This window comes from Lycorma delicatula, chromosome 7, assembly GCF_047948215.1.
Source record: "Lycorma delicatula isolate Av1 chromosome 7, ASM4794821v1, whole genome shotgun sequence".
Taxonomy (NCBI): Eukaryota; Metazoa; Arthropoda; class Insecta; order Hemiptera; family Fulgoridae; genus Lycorma; species Lycorma delicatula.
This window is the reverse complement of record NC_134461.1, coordinates 126,955,936-126,979,830: the sequence shown is the minus strand read 5'-3', so window position 1 is coordinate 126,979,830 and position 23,895 is coordinate 126,955,936. Positions and strand designations below refer to the sequence as shown.

The 23,895-nt window shown below is 30.6% G+C and overlaps 1 protein-coding gene across 5 annotated transcripts in view; it reads right to left on the bottom strand.

Annotated features, from left to right (window-relative positions):
* LOC142328224 (uncharacterized) overlaps nt 1–23,895 on the bottom strand; it is an 890,790-nt gene that overhangs the window by 15,168 nt on the left and 851,727 nt on the right. For 4 of the 5 annotated variants that reach the window (XM_075371822.1, XM_075371823.1, XM_075371821.1 and 1 more), the window contains 7 exons: nt 23,204–23,315; nt 21,185–21,387; nt 17,291–17,420; nt 14,532–14,692; nt 8,615–8,674; nt 3,865–4,166; nt 466–613 (listed from right to left, as the gene is read on the bottom strand). In XM_075371822.1, coding sequence (XP_075227937.1) covers nt 466–613; nt 3,865–4,166; nt 8,615–8,674; nt 14,532–14,692; nt 17,291–17,420; nt 21,185–21,387; nt 23,204–23,315 — 1,116 coding nt within the window. The remainder of the gene's footprint in view (nt 1–465; nt 614–3,864; nt 4,167–8,614; nt 8,675–14,531; nt 14,693–17,290; nt 17,421–21,184; nt 21,388–23,203; nt 23,316–23,895) is intronic. The other variant, XM_075371824.1, reaches the window with a different exon arrangement.

The window sequence follows — 23,895 nt, the reverse complement described above, 5'->3', positions numbered from 1 at the left end:
TTGTATTCAATATAAAATTTATGATGATCTTAGCAGAAAATATTTCAATAATGATAGAAATTAGATTAATAAAAATTATTGTTAATAATTATATAAATACTGAGATTTAAGACATTATATTAGAAATTAATTCATCAGTAAAAAAAAAAGTCTTTATTAAAAATAATAGTACTTTGTACATATTATTTATATGTAATATTCGGTATTTAATTAATTACTATTTTATACTAAATAAGTGGTTAAATTTTAACTTTATCAACATAAGAAAGTTGTATTTTTTTTCTAGTAAGGCATCGATTCTAATGTACAGTGAAAGAAGACATCTGAATATTGAAAAAAATTTACTGGAATTGTATTTGCAATGTTTGTAAATAACGCATACAATAATAGAATTTATGTATTATTAACCAAAGAGTGACAAGTATGAAAAATTTGTATCAAATACTAAAGATGCGTAATACTAACCTGTATTAACCAGTGTTGATAATTATAATTTTCTTGTTTAGGCTTTCTCTTTGTCTGAATCCACGTATCTGTTGAAATAAGTCTAGATCTTGGAGCTGCGCTTAATGCTTGTAACGTCTGTCTGGTCATTTGCTGTGGACTTGATGTCCTAATAATACAAGAAAATAATTATCCATTTTATACCCATTAGTTTTAAAAAGCTTCAAATGTTATTTTTTGTTAATTTACATTCAAATATGCACATTTAAATTTAATGCAATTTAATGTTTTTTTGTCTTGTTTTTTTAGTAAATATTAACTTACACAAAACCAAAATTATAATAATAAAAGAATAATTAATATTAACATTTAATAAATAAAACAGTATCTTACTCTGAAATGCTTTTTTCATTATTTTCCATGTTGGTAAAACTCATTACTAAATATACATGTTCCTAATTCAGATTTATAATAGAAGCTACAGAAAACTCACATAATTATTCTAAATAAACAGCAGTTAAAATAAAAGTGTAGGTTTAATTAAAATATATATATACTTTTTAAAAAAGCGTTATGAATAAGTTTACTGTCTGATGATTAAAACAAACTGTTCTATTCATACGGTTAATCAAATAAATTACTATATGAATATAGTACATCATTTATCATATAAAATCACCATTCAGAATTACTTTAAGAAATAAAACTGCACTCATTTCATTCAATTCATTAAAATAAATACATCAAGAGTTGCATTAAGTCTGGACAAAGGAGGCTGTATCCTATCTATATGTCTGCTTATATAATTTTTTATATTTAAAAAATAAATACAAAAGCACACAAATTTTTATTTCAAAATAAGAAAAATACTTTTAAAAATCAATTTCAAAATTAAAATTCATACATCATCATTATATAATAATAATAAATAAATAAAAAAAAAAAAAATATATATATATATATATATAATAAAATACACATAAATCATTACACCACACACATCTAATGAATAATGGTGCTAAAGAGGCATAATCTTAGAATTATGATTTTTTTTTAGAATTATGAACCTTTCTTTTTTCTGTTTAGCCTTCAGCAATTATCTTTCAGATAATACTTCAGAGGATGATATATATGAGTGTAAATGAAATGTAGTCTTGTACAGTCTCAGTTCGACCATTCCTGAGATGTGTGATTAATTGGAACCCAACCACCAAAGAACACACTGACATCAACAATCTAGTATTCAAATCCATGTAAAAATAACTGACTTTAATAGGACTTCAATGCTGGAACTCTCAACTTCCAAATCAGCTGATTTGGGAAGATGCATTCACTACTAGACCAACCCAGTTGGCTAGAATTATGAACCTAATAACTTTTATTCTCACTCTAGGAGCCTTGAAATAAAACAAAAATTTAACAAGATATGTAAATTTACAAGCTCTTAATACTTTATTTTAATGTAGTCAGTTGTTAATGTTTAAGAAAAACATCACTTAAACTGGTGTTATTCAGAACAGTGGTTGATGCTAATACTATATTTCTTTTGTATGGTTATTTGGTAAAACTATATAAAATTTTGATGTTTTTTCTTGAACTACTAATCCAAAAAAAAATAGGCTTTTAATTTACAAATTACACCTGAAAAGGAATAATTCTTTTGAATGATAACTCCTGCTCAAAAGACACATGAAATTATTCAAACGTCAGTTCAGGAGAAATTTCCGCATCCACCTTACAATCCTGATCTCATAACATTAGATAATTTTTTGTTTAAAATAGCACCAAGTTTGGTAACAATGAGCGAGTTAAGAATGCGAACAGCTCAGCCACTGAGTGAACAATTCTTTACTACTAGAATAAGAAAGCTCACAAAAAGACGGAACAAACATCTAAATGTAGCTGAGGGGTTATGTTGAAAAGTGGTGTTAATTTCATTGTCATCAAATAAATAATAATTTTTCTAGTCAGTTGTCTCTTTACTTATTGAACAACCCTTATTATCAAAATAGTTATATTATCAAAATAGTTATAATTGTCACAAAAATATTAACAGAATGAGAATATATTTGAGTACTAAGAGACTACTTATCAATGTGTATAAAGAAAAAAATGTCAGGAATATAATAAGTTTTATTTACCACACACAACAATGAACATCAAGACCAAAACAAGATTTTTAAATGAACTATATTTTTAAACCTATATGAATAAATGTATCCATTTTTTGTTTATTTTTTCAAAATTGAAAAACTGATGAGTTCACCCATCAAAATGAGCAAATGGGATACTTCTGTTGTAAATTAAATTTTATAAGATAATAAATTAGTAATATATGTTTTTAATGCAAGAAATATTAAAAGTTTTCATACTTTATATTAAGTGGTTACTATTCTTTAACAACAGCTTATGAAACTAAATACAAAGGTAAAATGAAAAAAAAACAATGAAAAGAAGAAAATGAAATTATAAGTAATACATTTAATGAAAAAATAATCCTGTAGTAATTATATTAATCTTCAGGAACTCATATAGAAAGTTTAAAACGACTACTTGTGCATTGTGACAATTTTTAGTAAATATTGCATTCATTTTAGTGTAAATCAAAGACATGTACTTAAAAGAGATTGATATGATGGTAAAATTTTATTTCTTAATAAAAAATTTTAGGTCCCATTTGACCAAATGATGTTCATATCATCAAAATTATATTGTAATCTAATGTACAACTACTAAAATAGTTCATAAAACATTTTTACTTAGTTCAATATTCCAATGTGATATCGATACTTGCATGTTATATTTTATTCAAAATTCTGACATGTTTCCAATTAAATTCCAGTTTCTTGGAAAATATGAATTTTATGTGAAATCTGGTAACAACATATTATGCACAAGAAACAAATTAAGGAATACAAAAAAACACTTTTGTGCTAAAACATACAAAAAATCAAACCTGTTGTACAAAATACAACAGCGCAAGTTCCTGATTGTTAAAGAAAAACAATTTTAGCAGGATGACTGCTAAAAATATTTCTGGTTTGTAGTCGTAGATAATTTATTTTAATAACTATACTATAATATTTTTATTTAGTTTTTTCTCTGTACTAGCTGATTATTTAGATGCATTTACTGATAAAACTCCAAGACTTCATCATTAAGAATTAATGTTCTAATGCAGTTGGAAGTCTTAACATAATTTCAGTAATTTCTAATTAAATTATTATTGTTGTTAAAATTGTTAAATTATTATAGAGGTATAAAATAAGGCAAAATATATATAGTAACTGTGTTTAAAAGAAATATTCGTACAACACTAAGAAAATTAATTACAAAAATATAAATATTGTTTTAAAGAAATAAGATTCTTAATAGACAACAAACATTTAAAAAATTAAATATAATTGAGAATTAACTAACCTTTTTACAGGTTTGTCCTGATGGCGGATTGATTCTCTTGGCATTACAAGAGGCTTTGCTGGTGGAATAGGTGGTGGTGGTCGTGTGTGGCGAGGAGGTGGCTCTTGTTGTAAATCTGGCATAGATCTGCGATAATCATGATTAGTATTGGTGTATAGTGTTGATTCTGCAGGATTTAAATTTTGCTGTGATACATCTTGAAGTGAAGCAGCCCATTGCTGTTGTAATAACAATGATTCTCTTTGGCGAGTTAGTTCTTCTTGTTCTCTTTCTAGACGCTCTCTTTCTGATATTAATAATTCCTATAAGAAATTTTAAAAATAACACTAAAAAGTATGAAGAGGAGGTGCAAAATAAATAAATAATTTTTTTGACTAATTTAAAAAAATAGGTAGTTGAAAAGTAAGAGAGAATTATTAGTACATTGCTAGAGGAAACAATCTCTAATAGATAAAATTGTACTTTATAAGTAAACATTTTTATTACCACTAAATTACAATAAAAGTAGATAATTTGAAAAGTACAGTAAGCTGAAATGGAAGCTTTAGAAATGGATGCAGAATATCTTTGGGAAAAGGAGCTTCTGGATAGGGACAAAAGGACTGTTGATGGCTAAACGGATCCTAATTGAAAGAAATATAATATGTTTCCAATGTTTGCATATGTTTGTGTGGTCAGCATGTAGTGATCTGAAACATTCAGAAAAAATGTTCATGAATGCTTTGAAAACTGGTTATGGATAATCAAAAAAAAAACTCATATTTAGCCATTCAGTCATGTCCAACCCTTGACAATTCCATAGGCTTTGATGTTTTTGCCATTTCCCTGGCAGGTTTTATAGGTGGTTTGCCATTGCCTTACCAATGTGGTTAATTGAAACCCAACCATCAAAGAACACTGTATCCACAATCTAGTATTCAAATCCATATAAAAGCAACTGCCTTTACAAGGACTCAAATCTTAGAACTCTAAACTTTGAAAATCAGCTGATTTTTCGATGAGTTTAACCACTAGACTAATTCGGCAGGTTTAGAGAACAGAGAAAGTAAAATAATAGAAAGAAAGAAAAATGAATGAGAATGAAGAAGAATGTGATGAGGATGATAAAGATGAGAAACCATTTTAAGCAGATACTTTCAAGAACTGTCTACAGCTGAGGATCACAGAGGAAGCAGAGGAAGAAAAAAGTTTAGAATATTAATCAATGTAAATGAAGGGTAACATAAAAAATTTTTGAGAAAGAGTGGTGGATATCTATAAAGAAGCAGATTAACAGGAAAAACAATAAAAATAAAATAAAAGAAGAAATTTTTCTAAGTTACCAATAGACCAGTCCCTAGGTGCAAATAAAAAACTGATTTAAAAATAGTCATGGGCATATTATTGTATTTTTGAATCCACTTGCATATAAATTTTAATGATTTCATTTTGCAGAAACAGATGTAAAGGGAAACATAATAATAAAAGTTTAAAGTTTAGTTTATTGTATTTGTTTACGATAGTATACCATGAAAACAATCAAGACACTGGGTGTCACTAGCAACAGTTATTACTTGATTAAATTAAGTCAGATACAACCACATTTCAAAACCAAAATAATTTATTTAATCTGACTAATTAAGTGAAAATAAAATATTTTCTTCAATCCCCAGAAAATTCTAACTTAATGAAGTTAATAAAAAAACAAAACAGATTAACAGATAAACTCCAGCTACAAAAAATTTATTAAATTTATCTTACAAAAAAAATCATAATTTCTGAAGTAAAGCTATTTTCCCTTACAGAACAACACATTAAACATTTTTAAATAGCAGAATTTAAAAATAATATTTAAAGTTGTTCAAGTTGTTCAGATAATTTTCTTACACCCAAAATATATATTCTTTGTTCTTTATTTATTAATTAGTGTTTTTTTAATTACAATTTTTGTTTTATTCATTTAATTTTCATAAGAAAATATTACTTAGTTAAATACTCAAAAACATTAAAGTAAAGTAAAATAAAACAACAGTAATTTTTATTCTCAGATACAGTGTCCTTAGAAGAATAAATAGTTAGATGTAAATTAAGGAAGTAATATAGCAACAAAATACCAAAGCAATGTTAAAAATAAGGATGTAAGTATTTAGTTATTTACATGCCGAAGCTATTTATTTCTACACTTAACTGGTTTTATTTAAAATCTACTTCTAAGAACTTCAGTGTTATGAACCTTTAATAAACCTTTTCTTTTTTGAAAACAGTTTAAGAAAAATTTTTATAATATAACTTTTTATTACAATAAAATTATACCTAAAATACTATCTAAAATTAATTAATAAGAAAATAAAACTAAACTTAAAATTATTTAAATATTTTTATATACCAGGTGTCTGAGAATAGTCTTAACAACTCTGATGTATTATTAGAAAAAAGTAAGTCCTACTAATGAATGGTTGGGCTCTCTTTAATCTGACTAAGGAGGTAACTCATAAAGTTTCTCTCAGCAAATACTAGATAGAGCTGTGATTGCATATATAACCACATACGTCAGTCACCAGAATCCACAGATGAAAGCACAATACATAAAGGGGTTTATTGAAACAAAATCAGACACACAAGTTCGATGCAATTTTAGAACTTGATAAAACTGAGAGCCACCCTTTAGAACAAGTATTTGTTCATGGTATGATACATTTCCAGAAACTGGCAGTGTTGAATATAAAAATGGTAAAGGCAGAGAACACCAGAGGTAAAAAGGAGATTTTTTTTCACAGACCTGGGAAGTCAACTCAGAGTGCAGTGCGCAAGTTCAATATTCCGCGATCTACTGTATGCGATGTTTTGAACAAACAATTAAAATTGCGTCCTTAAAAATTTCAAATATTGCAGCACATTACACTACAAGATCGCACTACTAAAAAGGAATTTGCTGTGGAAATGACAGAATTGAAAATTATGATTGTTACCTTAAAAGACTGTTAAAATTTTCTCAGACTAGCTACATTTCATGCGTCTAGAAAAGTAAACACTCAGAACACTCAAATAAGGGGATCACAGAACCCACACGTTATATTTGACTGTATTAGTGATTGCCCAAAAATTAATGTTTGGTGCGGGCTACTTCACAATTGTATGATTGGACATTTTTTCTTTGTGAAAACAGCAGTTAACGTTAATATCTATCTTAACTTGTTAGAAAGGTTTGTTCACTCTTAGTTTGAAGAGTTGCAATCTGAAATCATATTCCAAAAAGATGAAGCACTGTCAGGTTGGGGTTTGTTAGTGCGTGAATCCCTCAGCAACACGTTTCCAAATTCTGGCATGGACATGATGGTCTGATCACTTGGCCACCTCGATCATTGGTTATAACTCCATATGATTTTTTCTTGTGGGGTTTCATCAAGGATAATGTATACAAAACTCATGCAGTAAATATTGAAGACCTTAAGGAGAGAATTGTTAACGCATTTGAACTCACAGATGTGAATATGTTACAACGAACATGACATGAAATTGGTTGGATATTTTGTAAATTACTAATAGTGCACACGTTGAATATCTTTGATTACAGGTAAAAAAAAACTTTCAGTTTTGTTGTTTCTAAATTCTTACAACCCATTTTTGTAGCTTATAAATAAATTATTTACTCAATATCAAAGGTGTTCAAATAATTCTCTTACACCCGGAATACATATTATTTGTTATTTATTAATTAATTAGTTGTTTTTTTAATTATAATTTTTGTTTTATTCATTTAATGTTCATAAGAAAATATTACTTAGTTAGATAATCAATTTTATTTAATGCATAACACCAGCCGTGTCAGCAGTGAATAGAGAAATGCTTGCTAAGGTGTAGGACAAATTCAACTATGTGGACATATGTCGTGCATCCCAAGGGGAGCATATTGAGCACTTATGACTTGATATGTAAAAAAGTTTCAGAATAAACCTTTAATACAAAATTAATCTTAAAATCTTTATATTCCATATTTTTTTAAATATAAATAATTCAAATTGGATGATTCTTTTTGGAACATTGTATAATCAGCCAGAAGTTTTTTTATATAAATGTCACAAATCTGTAACAACTCTCAGAATCATTCTTGTTTAATATTACTTAAAATTGTCTTTAAGAGAAAAAAAAAAAAAAAAAAAAAAAATATATATATATATATATATATATATATATATATGTGTATACCAAGCACTTGTTTCTCCCGAGTTTCTCAATTATTACTTGTTAATACTAATTTTATTTAATGGATGGACATCCACTAAAAAACAATTTTGGCTACAGGATTGCAGTTATTATTTTAATCAAAACTGATGTTTGTATTAAGGTATTGTACCTTTAAATTGATTGTTTATGTACATAAAAATGTATACATATTTATTAGAGAAAAATAAAACACCATAAAAAATTGAAAGCGAGGTGCAAAGAATATATATGAAATACTATTGCTAGCAAACACATTAAGAACACTCAGATGAAGTATAAAAAATAACTAAAATCTATCAAGTAATAGAAATAAAATAAAGTGACATTTACCAGTGCATCACTGATGTGAAAAGTAATAATAATGATATTAATAAAAAAAAATTATTAATACTAGATAATTTTTACCACAGAAATAACTTGAGTGTATAATCAAAACCATAAACCATAACAAATAAAACTGAAAAGTTAAACAAGCTTTACATCAAATGTAATTTATTTACAAAAAATATACATGCATACATGCAAATGTTATTACTGTTTCCCTCACCCCAGTGAAATGTTGTTTTCTGTCCCCTAAAGAAACCTCTTCAGTGCTACACACTACATTCTGAAATAAGATTAAAAATTTCAATGCAAATTCAAAAAAGATAAAGGAAACTGAACTATAATATAATTATAAAATTTTTTTTTAAAGTTTCAAGGTTTAGATAAAGAAACATAGACACACAGAAAAAAGAAATTAAAAATAATATCTGTATAAAATACAATCAAAATAATAATTAATATTCAGTACATTTTAAAAAATTAAGAAAATAAATCAGTATAAAATTTATAACATTACTCATTTGATTTTGCGTATTCTATTATTGAATAAAATCCTCATTAAATTTACTCTGTAAAGTTAAAAAATAACTAAATTCTACTTATACAACTTAACATTAAAAAATCACTACTCCATTCATTTTTATTCATTCAAGTATTAACTCTTTAATTCAGGTTTCAGATTTGTTGGCAGTATTTATTGGTACAGATGTTAAATCATAAATTAGGCATTATTATTAGGATACTAATAAACAAACTTTCCTTATCATGCATTGAAATCTAAGCCACAAGGCATATTTATTTACTGCTACAAGAAATAGGATCAAAAAACATAAATTAAAAAGAACTTAAAAGAAATTAAAGAAATTATTTAATAAATTATTTATTATTTATGAATAAAAATAATAAATAAAGTATATAAAAGATGTCTTTGATAAATCCATGCAAAATCAAGAGAGGGGATTTGTCATTCATCTTTTAAGTTTCCACATACATTCTTAGTTTCCATATCTCTGTTAGGAGCATATAACAGGTTTCAATCAGATCATTCATAATTCTATTATTGGCGGCTGTGGCTTGCTGGAAAGAAATTTATCCAAAATTATGAAGCTATTGCTGAAACACCTGCCTATTTTAAAGACTTGAATAAATCTTATTATAACGATGGGATTGAAAAACTTGCATCACAGGACTATGTCTACGTAGATTTGATAGGAGATTATGATATAAAAAAAAATTTATTTTTCCTGAAAAATTGTGTCTTCTTTATTTTTGCATGGATTTATAAATAAACAAATGAACTTATAAACACCTGTTGTACTACGTAACAAAGTCAATTAGAAAACTTGGCAGTTTGGAGAGCTAGATTTATTTATATAAATCTGACATGATTATAAAACATAATTTATAGCAGTTTATTTGTAACAAATAAATTACTATTGAATTTTTGTATTTTTCTTTCAACATTAATCAATCATTTTTAATTTAAATATCTGCTATATGATATTTACTGCTATTTTCAGAAACACAGCAGAGTAATTATATATGTAACGAAGAATGTTTTTAAAGTAAGGTCCATTTTGAAATAAAAACAAAACAAAAAAATCTACAAACTTTATTACTTAGGCATAAGACCTACATTTATTTACTACTTTTCTAGAAAGTTGCCTTCAACTTCACATCTTTCATAGCATTTCACTAGCTTCTTCACTCTCTCTCTTCACGGAATTCTGCCGCCAATGACATAAACAACACATTAACACCATTTTTCAGTTTGCTATCATCATCAAACCCTAGTGATGGAAGCCAATGTTTAGGTGAAAAAAAAAAAACAATTACTAGGAACTAAGTAAGAACTGTAGGATGAACACATGAAGATTTTCCTATGAAATTTTTCCAATTATCTCACTTCTGATTTGCCAAGTTCCCTTCAAACATCCTGACATCCTCATCAAAAACAAAATCCTGTGGGATATTATCCCATGTTATTTGTTTTTTATAGCTTTTCTAAAAATGTTTAACGTTTTGCAATGCACATTAGCATTCTCAGTAGTTCCATGATCACTAAATTTAACAAGCAAGACACTCTTTTGTCTCAAAAGCCAGTAGCCATAAGCTTCTTCGTCTAACATTCTCATTTGAACTCCTTCAGTCTAAGATGATGAATGCCACCATCACATTAACTGCTGATTTGTCCTGACGTACAAATAAGAAATCTAGGTTTCAACTCTTGCAACAATGCTATGAGGGTGAATAAAAAAAATGGTAATTTTTTAAAATAAACTTATTGATTAACAATATACCCAATTCATACTTTCATCACTTCTCTATATAGTTTCCTGCATGATCTACACATTTTTGCCAACGATTTGAAAGCTTGATTATTTCTTGTTCGTAAAAAATTTGAGAACAAGTTGTCAACCAATTGCGCACAGGCTCCTCAATGTCTTCATTGTTTTCGAATCGTTCCCACAATTTGAAAATAACAATGACATCCAAGAATCACTTGGAGTCCCCTTCAAGCAATTCTTTTAAGGGCGCAAACAAAAAATAGTAACAGGAGGATAAATCTAGACTGTAAGGAGGGTGGTCGAGTGTTACCCAGTGTATTTTTCCCAATTTATCCCTTGTCAAAATCGTGGTATGGGCCTGGCGTTGTCATGGAGAAGGATGACATCCATGATGGGCATACCCCATCTTTTGTTTCAGTAGGCGGCTTTTGTTGACTGTAGCAGGTGGCAATAATATGCTGCATTCACCATTCGTTGATTGTGGGAAAAAACCCCCTTGAGTAAAAAAAAAAAATCATCGCAAGAACTTTTCCAGCTGACAGACAGGTTTTTGCATTCACTGGGCAGCCCTCATCCTTCCTTTGCCACTCCTTACTCCCCATTTTTGACTCTGGAGTGTAATGATGGACCCATGTCTCATCATATGTGACAATACACCTCAAATAATCATCCCCTTCTTGCTGAAATCAATTCAGAAAACTCTCACAGATCTCCAACCTAACCCATTTTTGATTTTCGGTCAGCATGATTTCTTCAACAATGAACGGGCAATCACCTTCAATAAACTCTCGAACAGCACGGATGCTGTCAGCTCCGAGACTTGACCTCAGGCGTCGATCATGACTTTCATTTTCTACACTTTCTCGCCTACCCTTAAATTTTTTGGCCCATGTATACACTCAGTTCTGGGAAAGTGTAGTACCCCCAAACTGTACCTTTAAACGAGTTAAAATTTCTGCAGGTTTAATGCCTTCATTACTTAAAATTTTTTGATTATATGTTGTGCAACAGACGACAGAACCTCTTGCTCAATTATGGCTCAATTGGAGTATGGCTCAATTATGACAGAACAGAGAGGAGGAGCTAACAAAGCTGATTTCTCTTCTTTAACACATTAAATATTAATCCCCCACTCCACCATCCAGCATGGAACTGCTTGCTGTGTAGAATAGCAAAATTACTATTTAAATTTTATTCACCTTCATATTAAAAATTCATCACCTTCATTTTCATAATACCACAAAAATTCATGCCCCACAAGTTGTTTTTTCCTGTATGTGTCAGTTAACTTCTTTGGCACCATCTTAGCACACATTTTTTTATAGCCCAATTTTTCAATCAAAACTTCATAAATAAAAGATTCAGAACATCAGGAAACTTCAAAGATAATTGTGACACAGTGAAGGCCCACTTTCTCAAATTTTGGTCAACTTTTGCATTCAAATCATCCTTTATCACCAACGAGCACCTGCTATGTTTTTATTCATGAATGTTCATTTGCCCTTCTCAAAAAGAATGGCACCTTACTTTAGCATCACTCATAATATTTCGCCCATAATCATCACAAATTTGCCTGTGAATTTCACAGCAAACCACAAAATTGTATTTTGATTTCAGAAACTGGATTATCCTTATATTTCACACCAGGGGAGATCAAAAATTGTAGCACTCATTGAAATGGGTGAACATAAAAAATTAAAAACAAAATTAAAATGACCACACTACTGTTGTTAACAGCTGACTATCCACTGAAATAACTGAGTTTCAAGGGCCATCTGTTTACATTATATATATAGGCTGCACAAATTCAAAACAAACTTTATCTTAAAAACATGCTTCATATAATCTGATTTATTCTTTTTTGAATACAGAAACTTACTGCCATATTTATTCCTAAGTCATTATTTTGCATGTAATATATTCCATTAATGCAATTCCATTTACTATTTTCATAAAATAAAATTGTTTATACAAAATGATTGATTTTTATTCGTCGATCCATTTAGTTAAACAATAACCTGTCAGTATAGTATTTAAATGCACTTTATAAGACAAATATTATGTTTATTAGAACTTTAGTAGTCTATGGTAAATTAAATTTTTTACTGGGCACATAAAACATATTTTCTAATTTTTTTTAATTTGGAAAAATATATTCTATTCTGTCACTTGAAATAACACCTTTTATAAAAATCAAATTATTTTATGAGCTTGTTTGTTTTCCAGTTCAAAAGGCCTAACTGTCTTTTTTATTATTAGCATGTAAAATAATAAAAATTTTCATGAACAGAAATAAAAAAGTATTTTAAAAAGCATAAAATTTATGTAACAGATTATATAAACTTGTAATACATAGTGTACAGTAAGAGAGATCAATTGACAACTCCAGATACAATACACTTCACAATGATGCAACACAAATTGACAAAACTTGCTCAGAAATATGAGATTTGCTTTAAAATTATCCAACCTTAATTTATTTGTCAAAAAATATTTGATTCATCAAACTCAGCATGGTATACCAGAAAACCCTAGTGCATATCATGATTTTTCATGTGTTATAAATGAGCCAATTGCTGCCAGGCAGCTAGTATATATGCTGCATAACATGCACTTCTTTTATTTTCACTTTTTTATGTGAATGAACAGTGCTGCCATATTAAGTTTTATTATTGACTTGATGACACCCAAAGCAAAATAATTCATAAGATTCAGGATAAGATTCTTTCAGTAATAACACAAAGGGATTACATAAATTAAAGAATGGTATGATGGTTTAAAATGGTTGAACCTAAGCTGATAGTGACCAAGAGATACACCGGTCACAAAAACAAAGTCAAAATCCTACAATTCAGTACTTGGATATCATTAACAAAGTACACAGTTTGAAAACAGAAGGCTGCTGAAACTAACAAGCAGTATTACCACTAAGAATTTCATCATCATCTTCATAATGTGATTTGGCAAAGTGACAGATAATTATGTGAGATTTACATAACTAAAATTGCATTATCACAGTCCTCTCTTATTTTTCATATTCAGGATTTCATCAAGGCTGTGTGTGGAATTTACCAGATAATCAGGATCTTGTGATTTTTTGTGGTTTGTCAATTCTACTGACATAACTTCTGAGAGCCTAAAGAATCAAGAACAAAGAGAAGAATGTAAGCAACATAGCCAGTAGCCATACCAAAAGAAGGACTAACTTTCTAACAATGGAAACGCCATTTAGCAAAGCATATGAAGTTACAAGGATCTTTTTGAAAATCTGAAGGCTAACAAGTAAGTAATTTTTCCCCAGATCTACTTTTTAAATAGACCCTTATATCAGAAAATTGAGGGTAATGAAAATCCAGCCCAAGCAAGAACATCAGTCAGAGAACCAACTGATAATGGATAATTAATGTTTCTTCACATGGACTAGAAATCTACATATCAGTTTATTTAAAACTTCTACTTAAAGGTTAAATAAATAAATTTCTTTTTAGTAATCAGGAATTATAAAATGATTGCCAAGATGCAGAAACTCACTAATCCTGATCAAGTTTCATGTTTTATATAGGAATTAATGCATGCAACATACAAGACAATTCCAAATATTCAGAGTAGGTTAACATTTTTTTCAGTTACATTTTGTTATCCAATAAGAAATCTCTGTAGTAAGTTAACAGTTTTTTCAGTTAAGTTTCATTATTAATAAGAGTACTCTAACAATAATCAAAACATTAACATCATACAAAGATAAACTTTCATACAATTAAAACTATAGTAATTCATCATAAAAATGTAATATAAAGATAAGTTGATTATTTACAGTTAAATTAATCAAACATCTTTATTTCCTCAATATACCTCTTGTTTACGGAGTTCCTCTTCTCGAGCTTGAATCAATGACTCTTGGTGACATCTAGCTGCTTCTTCAACTTTTCTTCGATTTACTTCTTCCTCCCTTTCCCATTCCAAACGAGTTTTTTCTGCTTCTAATTCTCTTAGACGCAATGCAAGTTTTTCTCCTAATAAAAAAGAATATTGATATATAAAAACAACTAAGAAAAAATTTTTGATAGCTAAAATAACATAATACCACATTATATTGCAAGTTAATAATAAAATTGATAATTTTTAAACTCATAACAACTGGCTCATTGTGTATGAAATTATTCATAAATAGTACTGTCTTGAAAATAAAAATATAGTTTAATAAATAAAATTTAATTTGCATTGAAATTTATTTACTATTTCATATAAATATTTTTGTGGTTAAAAATGTCTTTTACTCCCTTTAAACACCCCCAAGGCAACCAGTCCTCGCCATTAAGCAAAACACAGTCACCTTGAAGTGCCGTGGCAGCACTCTCTGCCCAACCTAGCCAGTCCCCTTCTGGGGCTTTCCCACCGGGGTCTCCCCAACTTCACTAGGACACACCGACTTCCTCTTCCAGGTAGCCTATATGCCTTTCCTCTAAGGAGCTACTCATCCTGTTCCTACTCTAACAGTTCCAGATGTGCATTTCGCACGTCCTTTACTTCATGACCCACTCATACCTTGAAGGGTTTTTTATGCCATTAAAAAATGTCAGATTTAAAAAGTTAGCTACTATGACCAATTTCTCATATGATTGGAGGCTCTCTGGCAGGTTGTCGGGGAGACGGACCCAGTTGAGGTGGTGTCTATTAGACTGGCTTTTGGAGCAACAAAAGTAGTGATGGTGGCGATACCGGCATTTAATACAGGGGCACTGTATCAAAGGGCCAGCTGAATGTTGGATGGGTGGTCGCAGGGTTTCCCACCCGATTATCCAAAGAAAGGTGTTTTAGATGCTGGGTGCCAGGACACCAGGCTGCAACATGTAGCGGCCAGGATAGGTCAAAGCTATGCTTCAACTGTGGTGATTCTGGCCATTAAGGAAAGACTGCACCCACGCCGCGAAGAATCTCGCATGTGATAAGGAGAGTCATGCTTTTGAAGGAAAGAGCTGCAGGGTGTCCTCCCACGTATGAATATCATTCAGATAAACGCCGCATGGAGACTATGGAAGGAATTTAGGAATGGGGCTCGGACACGGCGATTGCTCCCTACGATTAAACCTTGGGTGGAGAGAACCTATGGTGAGGGAATACAAGCTAACCCAGTTCCTTACAGGAGATGGGTGTTTCTGCTCTTACCTCAAGAAGTACAGACAGACAGAGTCAAACCTGTGTGTCTACTATGAACAGGTTGACTCCATTTGTTTGACTCCAACATACAGTCTTCAAATGCCACCACTGGGAGCAACTACGGGCAGAATGTTATCAGACTCTGGGACATCTAGATCCTGATAACGTTATGGGCTACATGCTCAGGTCCAGGAGTAGCTGGGCTGTGGTAGATGGGCATGATCATGGACATCATCAAGAGTAAACAGGTGGACAGGTAGTGCATGATGACCAGTCTCCAGGAGTGGGCAGCGGGGGCCCATCCAGGTTGTCGCCTGCCAATTACTCTCGGTGAACGTCAGATCCTGCTGCTCAGAAATCGGCAGTATGTGTATCCTGCACCCGTCCCATAGGAATCATGTTAATGCCTTGCGGCCAGGTCCATTACGGCCTGGCCTTGTATGAACTTCCTGTACTTCCTGTACAGGAAGTACAGGCCTTGCGGCCTGTACTAAGCGGCAAGGCCTGTACTGGCCTTGCGGCCAGTTCATACAGTAAGAAGGGGGAGACTGGGAGGTTTTTTATTGGATGTGAGCCCCACACTGCCATCAGAGTGGGCCTGATGGCGGCTAATAGAGGTTTTCCCTCCCACTACGGAAAAAAAAAAACATGTAATAAATATTGTTTTACAAACATTTTTTTTATGGTTCTGAAACTCAAATACAGTTTTGCATCATGATCAATTTTTTTCTAAAATTTTAACAGTTTAAAGTAAAATATTTTTATACTATACTAGCTTTTAAAGTATCAGTAATGTTATTATTAATAAAAAAAATATATATACTAATATTTTTGCATTTCAGTTATCAAGCAATTAGGATAAGAGAATCATTTACCTTTTCTACGCTATTTTTCTTCATATTTTTCACAAAACAAAATAAAAATTAACATCTAAAAGAAAATTCATTTATATAAGAAATCTACAGTTAAGTTCCTGTTTTATTGGTAAATAGATATAGTTTGTTAATAGTGAAAAGGTAAATGACCTGCTATTTAAGCCATTGTTCTTGAATTATAAACCACACAAAAATTCTTTTGTTATTCTATAAGCAGTGATTTAATTAAACCAAGTTTTTGATAGTATGAAAGAAAATCATGCTGCAGCTAGGTAAGAATTACTGAAGGAAAATTTTTGTATTTTGTAACTTAATGTAACGTAGCATAATAGTATATACCTGTTATTTAGTTAATCCATTTAATGAGTGTGTGGCACATCATTAGCTCATTCTTTATTTATAAACAACCTTTTCATCTATTTTTAGCTAATACTTTGCTAAAGGCCGTTTTTACAAAGAATCAAAATTAGTTGTTATAAACAGGTTTTTATGGTGTAATAACATGTAAAAGTATGAATCTTATTTCAATAGCTCAAAAATCAAAGAAAATTTAAAAAAGAACACAGTAAATTTACTTACCAATGTTCTCTTGTTCCTGAGAACTATTCACATACGTTTGTTGGTCATTTTGTTTCATTATATCTATTATTTCTCTTTCTTTTTTAATATTTTCTTCTTCTTCTGAAGTTGTACTCGCATTTCCAAATATCTGAAAAAATACAAATTCAAAAATTATTAGTCAAAGCACTTTTTAATTAATATTTGTTCTTTTAATTACAGTAATTCATATCTTTTTACAAAATTAAAAAAAATTATTATAATTTCTAAGATTTCTATGCAGACATGTCAGCATAGAGCAATTTTCCGAGTTATGCAATTAACAAAATAATTTTGTTCAAATCTCCAATATGCATGAACATGCTGTGGTTTCATTCTGTTTTGTGATTTACAGTTACTGTGCCAAATGTGTTGTGTTAGTGAATAAATACGAGGACTATTTTTTTTTCAAGGTCCGATCAGTCGCAAAATAAAAACCCACGCAAAAATCAGATGAACCTTTGCGCATATGTGTTGTGCAGCGTCTCTAGTATGGCCTTCAATCACGCCATCTCTTTATTTAGTTCTGAACACAATGAACACAAGTAAACATGTCTACAACAATAGCATCTCCCGCCAAGTATGAAGTGCATGCAGTAATTTGATTTCTTCAGGCTGAGGGGTTTAATGAGCTGAAATTCATAGACGAATAAGTAATGTGTACAGTGAAACTTCAATAGTGACAGCAAAGTGCGACAATGGTGCAGGAACTTTAAAGCAGGACATGCAGATGTTCATGATGCAGGCGGTCAGGGAAGGAAGCGAGTGTCAACCGATGATCTCGTTGAGCGAGTGGATGAGGCAATTTGAAAAAGTTGTCAGTTCACAATTTCTGTATTGAGCGATTCGTTTCCTGAAATTTCAAGGTCAGCTCTCTACACCATTGTGAGTGAGGAACTTCAGTACCACAAACTGTGTGTGAGATGGGTGCCCAAGATGCTGTCTGACCATCACAGAACAATGAGAATGGACGCCTCCCTAATGTTTCTCCAGTGCTACCACAATGAAGGAGAAGATTTTTTGAACAAAATTGTCACAGGGAAGGAGACATGGGTCCATTTCAAAACTGAAGAAACAAAAGAACAATCCAAACAGTAGATGCATTCTCATTCTCCCAGTAAACCAAAGAAGTTCAAGTGAACCTTCTCCAACAGAAAGTGTATGACTACTGTGTTCTGGGACCGGAATGGAATCTCTTTGTGGAATTCATGGAACGTGGCACTACCATCACTGCAGCCTCATACTGCGTGACGCTTCAACATCTACGAAGGGCAATTCAGAATAAGTGGAGAGGAATGTTATCATCAGGCATTGTCTCTCTCCATGACAATGCTTGGCTGCAAACTGCAGCTGTAACAAAGAAGCTCCTGCAGCATTTTCATTGGGAAGTGTTTGATCACCCACCATACAGCCCAGACTTGGCTCCATCCGATTTTCACCTCTTTGCTCACATGAAACACTGGCTAGAAGGACAACATTTTGGCACAGAATCGAGCTGCAGACCAGCGTAGAAACATGGCTGAAATCACAGGTGGCTCCGTTCTATGATGAGGGTATAGGAAAGTTGGTACCACGCTACGACAGATGTCTAAATCGGAGTGGTGACTATGTAGAGAAATAGCGTTAACTATGTAAGTACTTGTTACAAATAAAAAATTTTTTATTTTCACTGTGGTTTTTATTTCGTGACCGATCGGACCTTGAAAAAAAAATAACCCTCGTATGTCAATGAAGTGTGTAAATGATCCATGTAACTTCTGTTAGGTGTCTGGGGTTTTGATGTTTAAAGAAAAATGAGGAAATCTGATCCCACTAGTTAAAAAATATTGAGCTATATTTTGGCTGTAAGACTTTCTTTCTTTTTCCTGTTTAGCCTCCGGTAACTACCGTTTAGATAATTCTTCAGAGGATGAATGAGGATGATATGTATAAGTGTAAATGAAATGTATGTAGTCTTGTACATTCTCAGCTCGACTATTCCTGAGATGTGTGGTTAATTGAAACCCAACCACCAACCACCAAAGAACACTGGTATCCACGACCTAGTATTCAAATCCGTGTAAAAATAACTGGCTTTACTAGGACTTGAATGCTGTAACTCTTGGCTGTAAGACTGGGAATCAAGATAAGAACTGGGCCCATCAGATCTCCTGCTCAACCTGTGTGAAATATCTGATAGACTGGGTTATGATAATTGGCACATGAGTTTTATCATACTGATGATGTGGTGTGAACCACAAGACTATTTTTCTCTGTATTATAAAAATAAAAGGAATAAGTAGAAAATCCAAACAGTAACATACCTGAATTTACTGTTTGCTATAACACTATGTTGAGACCTTACTTGTGTTGCATCCTCCAGCACATCTAACACTAAAGGTGAATTGGAATGTGAGCTATCATAAGGAACTAGATGATCTTCTTCCCATGAACCTCATCTGATAACTCAGAGTGAATTGTTGTTCTGGATTTGAAATTTGACCTTGTCAAAGAAACAAACACAGCTTTTGGGATGCAGGTCTAAAGCTTAGAATCTTCTCTATACTGACACTAAAGTCTGTTTCTTTTGTAGTCAACAGAAGAATATTTCAAGATTTATATTCGGAAGAAAAAGGTTTAGTCTACTGTAACAATATCTGTGCCATCACGGATACACTTCATAACTCTACATAATTCTTTTTACATTCATAACTCTATGTATGAACTAAATTATAATTATGTTATGTTCATAACTACAGAATGGTTAAACTGATTCTTCAAAAACTAGTTTAAAGGCTATCTATCCTTTTGCACAATGGCAACAAATTTCCTTCTTTCCCAGTAGCTTATGCAGCTAATAAGAAGAAGCTTATGACGATATGAAAATTCTGTTAGAAAAAATTCATTCCAAGTACTGTTTAACAATATATTACAATTTAAAAGCTGTTGCATTATTAATGGGTTTGCAATTCAGCTATACCACTTTTTTTTGGTTTTTGTGCGAATGGGAAAGCAGGGACAAGACAGAACAATCATTATATTAGGAATGAATAGCCAAAGCGTGAGCCACTTACACCTGGACAGAAAAATGTTGCACATCCTCCACTGAAAATGAAAATGATTAACCTGAAATGATTCTTCTATTTCCTCTCAATATAAAATTAGGGCTTAACTTAACATTGTCTTAACTTTGTTAAGACAATGGATAAAAATGGGGCTGGATTTCATTATTTGAAAGAAAAATTTTCTCATGTAAGTGACACTAAAATCTAGGAAAGAATTTTTGTGGGACCCCAAATAAAAACGCTGTTGAGAGATAAACAATTCAAACAGTGGTTAAGGTTAAGTAAAAAAAATCAGCATAAAGGTCATTTAAAAGTGTTTTCCAAACCTTTTTAGGAAGTTATAAATCCTCAACTACTGTGACATTGCAGGTTAATTATTATGGTCATACAAACATTTGGGATGTAATATGTCCCTAAAAATTCATTTCTTGGATTCACACCTGGATTTCTTTCAAAACAATCTCAGTGCCATCAGTGAAGAGCATAGTAAACAGTTCCACTGGCAAATTTCAGCCATTGAAAATAAATACCAACAACAGTGGAGTGCAAGAATGCTCACAGATTATTGTTGGATGCTAAAAAGTGATATTCCAGATGTCAATCACAAAATGAAAACAACTACCACATTTCAGGTAAGTTGAATAGTGCCCTGCATGCGTGTAAATTGTCACATTTCTTTCAAAGTTTACCTACATATAAAAAAAAAAAAACGGTAGGTGACGGAGGAAATCTGTTAACATATTTGAATTTAGCGGGTAAAATTCTATTAGGATCACATATTTTGTTCCTTGTGCAAAAAAAAAAATTAATTTTGTTCCTCAATGCTAATTACCTCACTATCCTGACGACTGTGATTATGAATTGCCCAAGCAATATCATCATGATGACTACGATCTAATTCAACACCAGAATCACGACTTTCTCCTTGATTTGAATCGCTTTCAGAACAAATTGACTGACGGTACATCATCTGTTCAAGCCTGCGTTCTTCCTGAAGAAAACTAGTCATATCTGGAGGAGGCTGGATTTCAAGCTCTAAAAAAAAAAAAATAATAAAAATTTGGTTATAATACCAGTATTCATTGTTACATCAGTATTCAATGAGTTTTTTTTGTTTTAAAATAACAGCACACTTGACTAATTTAGAGTAAAACTAGTTTTGAAAAACTAATAGATAAAAATATCTATTACTATAATTTTGCTATCTATAACTTGAAAACAAACAATAATGTAAATGAATAATTTTAGTCAAATATTACTTTTTTATTTTATAGATTTGCTGATATTCACATTAATAAAACCTGAAAGGTAAATATTTGATTTAAATGTCAGTAAGATATATATACATAAAACAGATTAAATTTTGTATAGTCCATTTTTTCTTTTTCCTCTGTACGTTAAATAACTATAATATAATATATTTTTTCAGCCTCTGCGAAGTACAGAATTAGAAAACACTCTTACCTTTACTTTTTTATGTTCAAAACGTTTTCAGGCCTAAGCATCTTCAGTGATATTTTTTAATAAGTCTTCATCTGTTTACATTTACACATTAAGTTTTATCTTTTTACTTTTATTTTGTAAAAATTGTCATTAATAAAATTTAAAAACATTTTAAAAACTCTGAACAAATATTTGTTCAGTCAAGAGCTCTTGACTTCTGAATTTTAAAATGTGTTTAAATTTTATTAATGACAATTTTTATGAAATAAAAGTAAAAAAGATTAAATTTAATATGTAAATGTAAACAAATGAAGAATTATTAAAAAAAAAATCGCTGAAGATGGGCTTAGGCCCAAAAATGTTTTGAACATATAAAAAAGTAAAGGTAAGAGTGTTCTCTAATTCTGAACTTTGCAGAGGCTGAAAAGATATTATATTATTATTATTATTATATATATAAACAGAAATAACATAATATTTTTAGAAACAGTAAAAAAATTTATCCTAAATACACCATGACAAGACTCATTGGTAATTAGGATTCCTCAGAAAATAATGGTTGCCAGGAATCAATATGATTAAGACATGATCTGTCAGACCTACCAAATTTTTACAATACAGTAAAAAGTTTAAAATCAAGAGGGTCCATAAAATAAAATAATAGTTAGGGCAACGTATGTTTTGAGACAATTACACTCAATTGAAAAAGGGAATGATCAGCTATTTTTATGTCAGGACACACCTTAAGCGTAGGGGTACAATACTGCTGAGGGCCAATGAGTGAAGTGTGCGCAGTAACATTCACAGCATAAGATTGAAAAGTATATCACAAGTGTATTCCATTTCACAATATGAGTGACAGTGTTCTTTGGTTAAATCTGAGAATTTTTTTTGTGACTTCATTGTGAAGAGAGGGATTAAGGTTATTAATTATTTTTAAAAGCTAGTTTTCTTTTGTAAATGGTAAAAGTAAATTTATCTTTATATGAAATTATTGACTTTATAACTACTTTGTAAATTCTGTTTTCATTACTTAATATAAATTTCACAGTAGAATCAGATATATTGTTTGTGACAAAACTTATTTGTTTTGTAAATAAGATACTAAAGAGTAAATAAATTGTATATTTATAAGAATTTTAATGTGTGTAATCTCTCAATACCCTTTTTCCAACTAATAATACATGAATATTGTTTGATTATAGGCTAATTCTCTATAATGTGTAAATTAAAAGTAAAATGAAAATATGATTTAAATGTAATGAGCACATGATATAAATAAACTTAAGGTATATATGATAAGGTTATTGTGTTAGTGCTACAAATCTTCATATTTTAAAAACACAGTGTATGAAGAAGAAATAATAAACATTCTTAAAATTTAATATATTTTTTTTTAAATTCATACCTGGTTCTAAGCTATCATCATCATTGCCACCTTCAAGTCCTAGGAAAGAAGATCTCTTTTGTCGTATTTCTTTTTTAATTCGTTTAGTTGAGTCTAATCTTCTGAGAGAACTCTAAAAGAAAAAAATAATCAAGTGATGTAGAAACTAGCCCGTTTATTAATCTTAGATATAAAAATGTTGTGAAAAGACCTAAAAAGTACATTGCAGTAAGATTTCACTAGCTCTGTACTATCTCAGGTTATTTTGTGTTCAGTCCTGAATATAAAATGGTATGGATAAAAGACAACCAAAATCATCATCTAGTTACACCATTTGCCTAAACTGGTTACAGTACGTAATCAAAAAGTAAAGAAATGAAGAGTGGAGTTTTAATTTGGCTAGCTCAGTAAAAGATACTTGTATTTAATAGTTAATAGCAACAGCAGTAGAAAGGGAGAAAAAAAATTTGTACCACATTTTTAATAAATCAACTTATCAGCAGTTTAATTCCTTTAACCGAGAAGATTCATTTTAAGTTAACAGAGCAGACTATCAAATGAAGAATATATATAATGTTCGACTTTTTCAGTGTTCTAAACCAAATAATGTGTATTTAAATTCAATATGTACAGTAACAGTTAGAACACCCTGAGAGAAATATCACTCAATTCTAAACCATGATACATTACTCACTATATGATTTATATAAAAT